Source organism: Pecten maximus, chromosome 1 (genome assembly GCF_902652985.1).
Source record: "Pecten maximus chromosome 1, xPecMax1.1, whole genome shotgun sequence".
In the NCBI taxonomy this organism is placed as follows: domain Eukaryota; kingdom Metazoa; phylum Mollusca; class Bivalvia; order Pectinida; family Pectinidae; genus Pecten; species Pecten maximus.
In genome coordinates, this window is record NC_047015.1 from 23,027,664 (window position 1) to 23,040,033 (window position 12,370).

The 12,370-nt window shown below is 37.9% G+C and overlaps 1 protein-coding gene across 7 annotated transcripts in view; it reads left to right on the forward strand.

Annotated features, from left to right (window-relative positions):
* The window catches only part of LOC117328060 (cGMP-dependent protein kinase 1-like), a 121,616-nt gene that overhangs the window by 32,747 nt on the left and 76,499 nt on the right, over window positions 1-12,370 (forward strand). Inside the window, exon 1 of one of the 7 annotated variants that reach the window (XM_033885413.1) lies at window positions 5-633. The exons of the other annotated variants lie outside the window; for them this stretch is intronic. Coding sequence (XP_033741304.1) covers window positions 335-633 — 299 coding nt within the window. The 5' untranslated portion in view covers window positions 5-334. Of the gene's footprint in view, window positions 1-4; window positions 634-12,370 lie in introns of those variants that run through there. 7 annotated transcript variants of the gene reach the window in all.

Below are 12,370 nucleotides of genomic sequence, written 5' to 3' on the forward strand. Positions count from 1 at the left end.
GGTACATACGCTGCAACCGGGGTGTCCAAAGTATGTCCAATGTATAAAGAGGTACATACACTGCAACCGGAGTGTCCATAGTATGTCCAATGTATAAGGAGGTACATACACTGTAACCGGAGTGTCCATAGTATGTCCAATGTATAAGGAGGGTACATACATTGTAACCGGAGTGTCCATTGTTTGTCCGTTATCTAAGGAGGTACATAAACGGAGTGTCCATAGTACATCCAATGTATACGGAGGAACACTAACGTGTGTATTTTTCATTTCGAATGTCAATTCAGTAATTTTTGGAATTCCTCTAATTTCCGATGAGTGAAAGTCTCCTACCATGGGAACACTGAGGGAGCTACAGATGATGCTAAGGGACAAAATTGACGAGTTGGTTCAAAGAGATGAACTTATCGACGAATTGGAGGCCGAACTTGACCAAAAGGACGAGATGATAGAGAGGCTCCAGACCCAACTGGACAAATACAAGGCCGTGCTAAAGCCCGCGCACGAACTACCCCATAAACAGGTCCGCCTAATCCAGCCAAGAGGCAAGAGGACCGCTATTTCTGCCGAACCTGGCAAACCGGGGTCTATGGTTACTCTGTTTAAACCTAGAAGAGTTCCGAAAGACACGATGTAAGTATATATCTGTTTAACGCCCATATCGGCCGGTCTATAGCAGACAGGTAACGCAGTACTAAGGTTTTACACATTCTTCTGGGCCGCACAAACATAGGCGTATATTCGTGTCTTAATAACAAGATTCCTCACAAATGATCTGAGCTACGCTAGTTCTGACATTAAATTCACATCCAAAGCGAGCGATATATAATGTGCTGCAAGCATGAAAACTAATTGGACAGTAAAAGAGCATATCACTAAACGCAGGAAATTACGTGTTCTAGGCAGATACTGCTTTTGTTATCGTCTATGGTAAAACTTCTAACGACAGGTGTACAGCGAGGTAACCCAGGTTCAGACACCTGTACTAATGGGTACATGTTTAACATATGTACCGACAGGAGTAACATAGGTACTGACAGGTGTAACATAGGTACTGACAGGTGTAACATAGGTACTGACAGGTATAACATATGTACCGACAGGAGTAACATAGGTACTGACAGATAAAACATACAATATAGGTAGCGACAGGTATAACATACAATATAGGTACTGACAGGTATAACATACAATATAGGTACTGACAGGTGTAACATAGGTACTGACAGGTGTAACATAGGTACCGACAGGTGTAACATAGGTACTGACAGGAGTAACATAGGTACTGACAGGTATAACATAGGTACTGACAGGTATAACATAGGTACTGACAGGTGTAACATAGGTACTGACAGGTGTAACATAGGTACTGACAGGTATAACATAGGTACTGACAGGTATAACATAGGTACTGACAGATAAAACATACAATATAGGTAGCGACAGGTATAACATACAATATAGGTACTGACAGGTATAACATAGGTACTGACAGGTATTACATAGGTACTGACAGGTATAACATAGGTACTGACAGATAAAACATACAATATAGGTAGCGACAGGTATAACATACAATATAGGTACCGACAGGTATAACATACAATATAGGTACTGACAGATAAAACATACAATATAGGTACTGACAGATAAAACATACAATATAGGTACTGACAGGTATAACATACAATATAGGTACTGACAGGTATAACATACAATATAGGTACTGACAGATAAAACATACAGCAGTGTTCCAGCTAGGTCGGGTTAGCAGGGCGCGGCGCCCTGCCCCTAATTCAAAGTTAGAAATGCGCCCCGCCCCTTTTCATGTAGTACTGCCCTTTTTCTAAGTGTCATTGGTGCTCATTTTGCCTCGTACACTCTAGATCCGATTTGCTGAAGCCATGCAATATACAGTCAGTCAGTCAGTCACTAATTGGCCACCTGTAACACCAGTCCCCTTACCTGTAGACCTTTATCCACGGTACTGATGGACGCTGCCCGAGGCAGAGATCGGTCAGCTGGGGATTGAGCTGGTGTTTTATAGATTCATTTAACCGTGACGAGTCGATAGGATCGGTTGGTAATCCAATTAAATCATAATCACGAAGGCTTTTTGAAGATGGACAAAGTAATTATAATGGATGGAAATGTTGTTTTACTTATGTAAACAACTTTTGACAAGACCGAAAAGAGCCGCACATTTGTCGTAAAGTTATCCCATGAGCATGTGTGCAATTGGCGATCGATCTATATATCTTTGAAATTTTCTTCACATGACAACACGAAATCCTTCTGGTTTTAACCAAGCAACTTTTAAGTAAATGATCATGAGATCACTTTCCAGTGATTTTCCAGTGATCAAAATTAGCTTTCGGTTGATTTTATTTGATGAAGTTTGGCGGGACGCCGGAAATGGTTCGTTGTAAATGCAGATGTCGCAAATTCCTTGTTGGATTGACGGATTTCTATACAAAATGTTTATTTTTCATCAATAAATAAAGGACACATAAAAATATCTGCTCATGTGAATAATGGTTGCAAAAGTTTAGTTTATATTGTGTTACTTTCGTATCTGAAATGCCGACTCCGCATTAACTGCGGGTCATGTGATAGCCAAGTGATTACATTTCTACAACACGCGGGGACCGTTTGTTTACGAGAGCAACGGAACAAATGTTTGATCAGAAACTTGCGAATCATGATCGGCCCTAATTCGTTTACCATTTCTTATAATTAATTCAAGAAAATGTTAACTTGCTATAATTTCCTGATTTTAGTTTACCGTTATTTCTAAAGCGTCTAAAGTGAAAGTAGAAATTTACCGCCGCTTACAAGATACATCGCAGTTATTTGGACGACATTTATTCAGATATTAAATAATATAATTTCTTTTACTTAATCATTTTTTTCTCGTATATGCTTGATCACCTTTTCTCTTTTGCTCTATAATATCTTCACTTACAATTAGTCGTCTTACAATCACAACGGACAGACTAACTTCTGGTTGAAAATATCGCTCTGTTGACTATAATCTGATAGTAACTTTTTGATTGGACGTAATTATCGTATATGGATTCTCTCAATACACCCTTAAATTGAAATAATGCTAATATCATTTTATTTTTGAATTACTCTAGGTCATAACTTTTACCATCAACATTTAAAACAATATTTGAAGAATAAAGAGAAGAAAGAAGACATTTTTACACACAAACGAAATAATAAAAAAAAATCAACAGATTTCCATTTGTCTCTTATGAATCAGGTCATATGTAATGCATGGATGTACTTAAATTGTCCTGTAAAATAAGGTAGAAGATAGATAGGCCCGGAAAAAATGTCGCGCACAAAAATGCCCTTTTTTTAGGCAGCGCCCTGCCCTTTTCAAATCCTAGCTGGAACACTGAATTACAATATAGGTACTGACAGGTATAACATAGGTACTGACAGGTATAACATAGGTACTGACAGGTGTAACATAGGTACTGACAGGTGTAACATAGGTACTGACAGGTATAACATAGGTACTGACAGGTATAACATAGGTACTGACAGATAAAACATACAATATAGGTAGCGACAGGTATAACATACAATATAGGTACTGACAGGTATAACATAGGTACTGACAGGTATTACATAGGTACTGACAGGTATAACATAGGTACTGACAGATAAAACATACAATATAGGTAGCGACAGGTATAACATACAATATAGGTACCGACAGGTATAACATACAATATAGGTACTGACAGATAAAACATACAATATAGGTACTGACAGATAAAACATACAATATAGGTACTGACAGGTATAACATACAATATAGGTACTGACAGGTATAACATACAATATAGGTACTGACAGATAAAACATACAGCAGTGTTCCAGCTAGGTCGGGTTAGCAGGGCGCGGCGCCCTGCCCCTAATTCAAAGTTAGAAATGCGCCCCGCCCCTTTTCATGTAGTACTGCCCTTTTTCTAAGTGTCATTGGTGCTCATTTTGCCTCGTACACTCTAGATCCGATTTGCTGAAGCCATGCAATATACAGTCAGTCAGTCAGTCACTAATTGGCCACCTGTAACACCAGTCCCCTTACCTGTAGACCTTTATCCACGGTACTGATGGACGCTGCCCGAGGCAGAGATCGGTCAGCTGGGGATTGAGCTGGTGTTTTATAGATTCATTTAACCGTGACGAGTCGATAGGATCGGTTGGTAATCCAATTAAATCATAATCACGAAGGCTTTTTGAAGATGGACAAAGTAATTATAATGGATGGAAATGTTGTTTTACTTATGTAAACAACTTTTGACAAGACCGAAAAGAGCCGCACATTTGTCGTAAAGTTATCCCATGAGCATGTGTGCAATTGGCGATCGATCTATATATCTTTGAAATTTTCTTCACATGACAACACGAAATCCTTCTGGTTTTAACCAAGCAACTTTTAAGTAAATGATCATGAGATCACTTTCCAGTGATTTTCCAGTGATCAAAATTAGCTTTCGGTTGATTTTATTTGATGAAGTTTGGCGGGACGCCGGAAATGGTTCGTTGTAAATGCAGATGTCGCAAATTCCTTGTTGGATTGACGGATTTCTATACAAAATGTTTATTTTTCATCAATAAATAAAGGACACATAAAAATATCTGCTCATGTGAATAATGGTTGCAAAAGTTTAGTTTATATTGTGTTACTTTCGTATCTGAAATGCCGACTCCGCATTAACTGCGGGTCATGTGATAGCCAAGTGATTACATTTCTACAACACGCGGGGACCGTTTGTTTACGAGAGCAACGGAACAAATGTTTGATCAGAAACTTGCGAATCATGATCGGCCCTAATTCGTTTACCATTTCTTATAATTAATTCAAGAAAATGTTAACTTGCTATAATTTCCTGATTTTAGTTTACCGTTATTTCTAAAGCGTCTAAAGTGAAAGTAGAAATTTACCGCCGCTTACAAGATACATCGCAGTTATTTGGACGACATTTATTCAGATATTAAATAATATAATTTCTTTTACTTAATCATTTTTTTCTCGTATATGCTTGATCACCTTTTCTCTTTTGCTCTATAATATCTTCACTTACAATTAGTCGTCCTACAATCACAACGGACAGACTAACTTCTGGTTGAAAATATCGCTCTGTTGACTATAATCTGATAGTAACTTTTTGATTGGACGTAATTATCGTATATGGATTCTCTCAATACACCCTTAAATTGAAATAATGCTAATATCATTTTATTTTTGAATTACTCTAGGTCATAACTTTTACCATCAACATTTAAAACAATATTTGAAGAATAAAGAGAAGAAAGAAGACATTTTTACACACAAACGAAATAATAAAAAAAAATCAACAGATTTCCATTTGTCTCTTATGAATCAGGTCATATGTAATGCATGGATGTACTTAAATTGTCCTGTAAAATAAGGTAGAAGATAGATAGGCCCGGAAAAAATGTCGCGCACAAAAATGCCCTTTTTTTAGGCAGCGCCCTGCCCTTTTCAAATCCTAGCTGGAACACTGAATTACAATATAGGTACTGACAGGTATAACATACAATATAGGTACCGACAGGTATAACATACAATATAGGTACCGACAGGTATAACATAGGTACTGACAGATAAAACATACAATATAGGTAGCGACAGGTATAACATACAATATAGGTACCGACAGGTATAACATACAATATAGGTACCGACAGGTATAACATAGGTACTGACAGATAAAACATACAATATAGGTAGCGACAGGTATAACATACAATATAGGTACCGACAGGTATAACATACAATATAGGTACTAACAGGTGTAACATAGGTACTGACAGGTATAACATAGGTACTGACAGGTATAACATACAATATAGGTAGCGACAGGTATAACATACAATATAGGTACCGACAGGTATAACATACAATATAGGTACCGACAGGTATAACATATAATATAGGTACTAACAGGTGTAACATACAACATAGGTACTGACAGGTATAACATACAATATAGGTACTGACAGGTATAACATACAATATAGGTACTGACAGGTATAACATAGGAACTGACAGGTATAACATAGGTACTGACAGGTATAACATACAATATAGGTACTAACAGGTGTAACATAGGTACTGACAGGTATAACATAGGTACTGACAGGTGTAACATAGGTACTGACAGGTATAACATAGGTTCTGACAGGTATAACATACAATATAGGTACTGACAGGTATAACATAGGTACTGACAGGTATAACATAGGTACTGACAGGTATAACACAGGTACTGACAGGTATAACATAGGTACTGACAGGTGTAACATAGGTACTGACAGGTATAACATAGGTAGTGACAGGTGTAACAGGTACTGACAGGTGTAACATAGGTACTGACAGGTATAACATAGGTACTGACAGGTGTAACATAGGTACTGACAGGTTTAACATAGGTACTGACAGGTATAACATACAATATAGGTACTAACAGGTGTAACATAGGTACCGACAGGTATAACATAGGAACTGACAGGTATAACATACAATATAGGTACTAACAGGTGTAACATAGGTACTGACAGGTATAACATAGGAACTGACAGGTATAACATATAATATAGGTACTAACAGGTGTAACATAGGTACTGACAGGTATAACATAGGAACTGACAGGTATAACATACAATATAGGTACTAACAGGTGTAACATAGGTACTGACAGGTATAACATAGGAACTGACAGGTATAACATACAATATAGGTACTAACAGGTGAAACATAGGTACTGACAGCTATAACATAGGAACTGACAGGTATAACATAGGTACTGACAGATATAACATAGGTACTGACAGATATAACATAGGTACTGACAGATATGACATAGGTACTGACAGGTATAACATAGGTACTGGCAGGTATAACATAGGAACTGACAGATATGACATAGGTACTGACAGGTAGAACATACAATATAGGTACTAACAGGTGTAACATAGGTACTGACAGGTATAACATAGGTACTGACAGGTATAACATACAATATAGATACTGACAGGTATAACATAGGTACTGACAGGTATAACATACAATATAGGTACTGACAGGTACAACATACAATATAGGTACTGACAGGTATAACATAGGTGCTGACAGGTGTAACATAGGTACTGACAGGTGTAACATAGGTACTGACAGGTATAACATAGGTACTGACAGGTATAACATAGGTACTGACAGCTATAACATACAATATAGGTACTGACAGGTATAACATACAATATAGGTACTGACAGGTATAACATACAATATAGGTACTGACAGGTATAACATACAATATAGGTACTGACAGGTATAACATAGGTACTGACAGATATAACATAGGTACTGACAGGTATAACATAGGTAATGACATGTATAACATACAATATAGGTACTGATAGGCATAACATACAATATAGGTACTGACAGGTATAACATAGGTACTGACAGGTATAACATAGGTACTGATAGGTATAACATACAATATAGGTACTGACAGGTATAACATACAATATGGGTACTGACAGGTATAACATAGGTACCGACAGGTATTACATATGTACTGACAGGTATAACATACAATATAGGTACTGACAGGTATGAAATAGGTACTGACAGGTATTACATAGGTACTGACAGGTATAACATAGGTACTGACAGGTATAACATAGGTACTGACAGGTGTAACATACAATATAGGTACTAACAGGTGTAACATAGGTACTGACAGGTATAACATAGGTACTGACAGGTATAACATAGGTAATGACATGTATAACATACAATATAGGTACTGATAGGTATAACATACAATATAGGTACTGACAGGTATAACATAGGTACTGACAGGTATAACATAGGTACTGACAGGTATAACATAGGTACTAACAGGTATAACATAGGTACTGACAGGTATAACATAGGTACTGACAGGTATAACATAGGTACTGACAGGTATAACATAGGTTCTGACAGGTATAACATAGGTTCTGACAGGTATACCATACAATATAGGTACTGACAGGTATAACTACCCTAACCCTAACCCTTACATGCAGTGGATGACTTTCTGAACAGCCAAGAACATGAGTTCTATAAAAGTGGCATTGAGGCTCTTACAAACACGCTGACAAAAGTGTATAGATATTGAAGGGGATTATGTTAGAAAATAATACAAAATGTCCGGCAAAATTAAAATCCTTCAATATGCGGCCCACAACTGATCAATCAGCCCTCGTAGGTCATTACAGCAAATATTTGGCGAATTCACACTAAAGAAATTGTTTTAAAGATTCAATTTTTGCCACGACTGATTTGCAAATTCTTTCCCAAAGTGAACATTTTGAGAAATTCCGTTTTAGTACCTGCAAATAAGAAAAATGTTCATGCAGACTATAAATACGGCGTTATGTATGTGTCTGGTTCATATGTCAGCGCTGTTATAGCTTGTGTTAATTACAACCAGGTTAACCTTCATGACGACAGTTGTCGAGACCGACATATGCATGATTGATACACCACCGACAGCCATACCAAGCCACAGACATAGAATTATTGAAAGACATGAAATTGTTTGTTGAAGAGTTTGAAGTTTTTGCCATTCTGTGGCGAAGCTGCACAGTCGGTACACATACCACTGAGTTCTGTTGCTGACGCTTATGACGTCACTAAAGCCTTAAGTGCGAATACACGGCGCTGATCTGGTGTATCCATTGTGGAAAATGTCTGGAACACCGATCAGTCTGGGGAGGAGGTGAGAAGAGCGGTTGCCATGTGGCTTGTTTCACCTGTAGCGGTCCAACTGTCATACAGATCTGTGATACTTCCAGTCTGGTATCGACATCTTTATCAAACCCCGCATACTGCTTTTTATTAGGGTTAGCGGTGAAACATTGACCGGTGATCCAAATAGAACGACGGATCTTTACTTACCCTGTAATAGGAGCGCTCTAGTTCCTGAAGCTAAACGGTAGCGAGCTGGAGTCGGGAACAACCAGTAGGGGGCGCTTGTTTCCATTGACGTTTGGACCACCCACGTTGTTGTTTTTGGTAACAAACTTTACACACACATGCAAGTGAAGTGTCTGTCCCGGTGACCAAAATGTTTCTATAATCACGAACATCCCACAGGCGCATGCGTCGTAGTGATTTAGATTGACCATATTTAGTGTCTAAATGAGATTTCTCTATTTTGAATAGCATAGAATATTAGATAACATGAAAACTGTGAAAAATCAAATCACAAAACTACTTAGTGTCAGAACAGTCATTTCCTCTTAATCTTACAATGACAAGTACATTTTGGTTAATCAAACATTTTCCGGCAAAAGTGTGGTATTGTCCATGTTTCTTTAGAACATTTCGGTTATTATCATGTCAACATAATCACATTAACGGAGTAATCGGGATAAACAAGTGTTCACAAGGCAAGCCTCTTTATTGTGTATATGTTGTAGATATCTTTTCAAACTCAAGCATATTTCGCCAGGAATAAGTTATCCGTTCATTTATTTATAAACTACATGTAGATTCGTATATATTCGTTAATGAATGCTTATTCAATGTAATAGGGTGACTCCTGAACAATAGATAAGAAACTACATATTGATTACGGCTCTCAGGTAATGTGTTTTATGACGTCATCGCCCACTTGCTCCCTACTGTTGAAGGGCTCCTTTGTACCAATACTAACGGCCGAGTCGTGAGGCACTGTCCTGTTGTACTGGATGTGTCATGTGTAAATGAGACTAGTCCAGAGTTGTTGTGTTGGGGTACTCCAGACTGGAGCCGACGTACTGAGAGCCAATTACAAGATGACATGTATTCTATTTAGTTAATGACTTTCCCATCCATAACGACGTACCACTACACACAGCATGTACGCTACACAGTTATTCGTTTCTAAAACTTGCAGAAATGTCATTCATTAAGCAAAATTCAGAATTACACTTTAAGGAGAAACATGTAGTAATGCATTACACACAACAGCTGGATGCGCAGTCTAAAACAACGGGCATCACAACGCGAAACAACTGGAAACAGCAACACTAAAACACGCGAAATACAACATGAAACAACATGAAACAACGAAGCCACAACACCAAACAATGGAAATATAACAAACAAACAAAACTGGAAAGCGAAACACAACAACAAACAACGGAAAACACAACAACAAACAACACCAAACAATGGAAACATAACACCAAAGTACGGGAAACACAACAAGAAACAACACCAGACAATGGAAACAACACCAAAGTACGGGAAACATAACACCAAACAATAAAATCATAACGCCAAAAAAAAAAACTTGAAACGCAACAACAACAAAAAAGTGGAAACGCAACACAAAAAAAAAACAACTGAAAAAGCAACACCAAACAACGGGGAAAACACCACACAAGAAGAAACACATGCAGCATCAAGCAATGGGACACAGCATCAAACAGCGAGAAACACAACATCATACAGCGAGAATACAAGGTTCAACACAGCATATAACAAGGTTCCAGTAGCAATAGTACGTGAGGAATTGGATATCCTTGTCCCTTTTTCAGACTTGTCAAGCTCAGTTTTCTTCTCGAAGCATTTCCGACCATGCGCATTACTGACGTAATGAACCGATACACCTTAGTCTGGCGCTAGGTTAACAGGGAATATGGTGGACTTTGCTGTTAATGTCAGATCGAGCACATTTCTCCCTTCCAATCAGTAATTGTTGTAATTGGACAAACTTTCAATCACACGGTTATGTAATTAGTGATATATATGTGGGATTACCATTCCTGTGTGGCTATGGTTCCGACACATAACTTATCGATCAAGCAGGATCGACTTTAAATCTCATACATGACAATCGTATTAGTAATAATGACATTTATACACGCGCCGGTATTAGCCCACGTGTACGACTTTACGGTGCGTTTTATTTATACACCTGTAACGGATGATTACGAGAGCCGGCAGGTGTATGGCGAGTTTTTCTGATAACGTAAACACCAGTTTCTTGAAACACCTATTTTAGTACATTGTACATTGTTATTGTCAGGCAATTTTGCTGGCTGTGTAGAGATATTTGACCAGACCACTTGTCACCTCAATATGTGATAGCAATGACCAATGATCCCAGAAACAATCTTCAAGACAATGTACCATTTTTTTAGAGGAACATACATAATTGTCGATGTCAGTGTTATGTACATATTGCCAATGTTAGCGGTACATGCATAATTGTCGATGTCAGTGGTATGTACACATTGCCAATGTTAGCGGTACATACATAATTGTCGATGTCAGTGTTATGTACATATTGCCAATGTTAGCGGTACATACATAATTGTCGATGTCAGTGGTATGTACACATTGCCAATGTAAGCGGTACATACATAATTGTCATATTAACGGTACATTTCAAAACGTCAAATTAGCGTAACAATGTACATACAAAAATAAGTCGTAATGGGGGCAGAGGTTACAAGGTACTAAAACAACAGTGTATATGTTAGTAGTCTCAGACTGAGGTTACAGGGTACTAAAACAACAGTATATCTGTTAGTAGTGAGTCTCAGACTGAGGTTACAGGGTACTAAAACAACAGTGTATTTGTTAGTAGTGAGTCTCAGACTGAGGTTACAGGGTACAAAAACAACAGTGTATCTGTTAGTAGTCTCAGACTGAGGTTACAAGGTACTAAAACAACAGTGTATCTGTTAGTAGTGAGTCTCAGACTGAGGTTACAGGGTACTAAAACAACAGTGTATCTGTTAGTAGTGAGTCTCAGACTGAGGTTACAGGGTACTAAAACAACAGTGTATCTGTTAGTAGTGAGTCTCAGACTGAGGTTACAGAGTACTAAAACAACAGTGTATCTGTTAGTAGTCTCAGCCTGAGGTTACAGGGTACTAAAACAACAGTGTATCTGTTAGTAGTCTCAGACTGAGGTTACAGGGTACTAAAACAACAGTGTATTTGTTAGTAGTGAGTCTCAGACTGAGGTTACAGGGTACAAAAAACAACAGTGTATCTGTTAGTAGTATCAGACTGAGGTTACAGGGTACTAAAACAACAGTGTATCTGTTAGTAGTGAGTCTCAGACTGAGGTTACAGGGTACTAAAACAACAGTGTATCTGTTAGTAGTCTCAGACTGAGGTTACATGGTACTAAAACAACAGTATATCTGTTAGTAGTGAGTCTCAGACTGAGGTTACAGGGTACTAAAACAACAGTGTATATGTTAGTAGTCTCAGACTGAGGTTACAAGGTACTAAAACAACAGTGTATCTGTTAGTAGTCTCAGACTG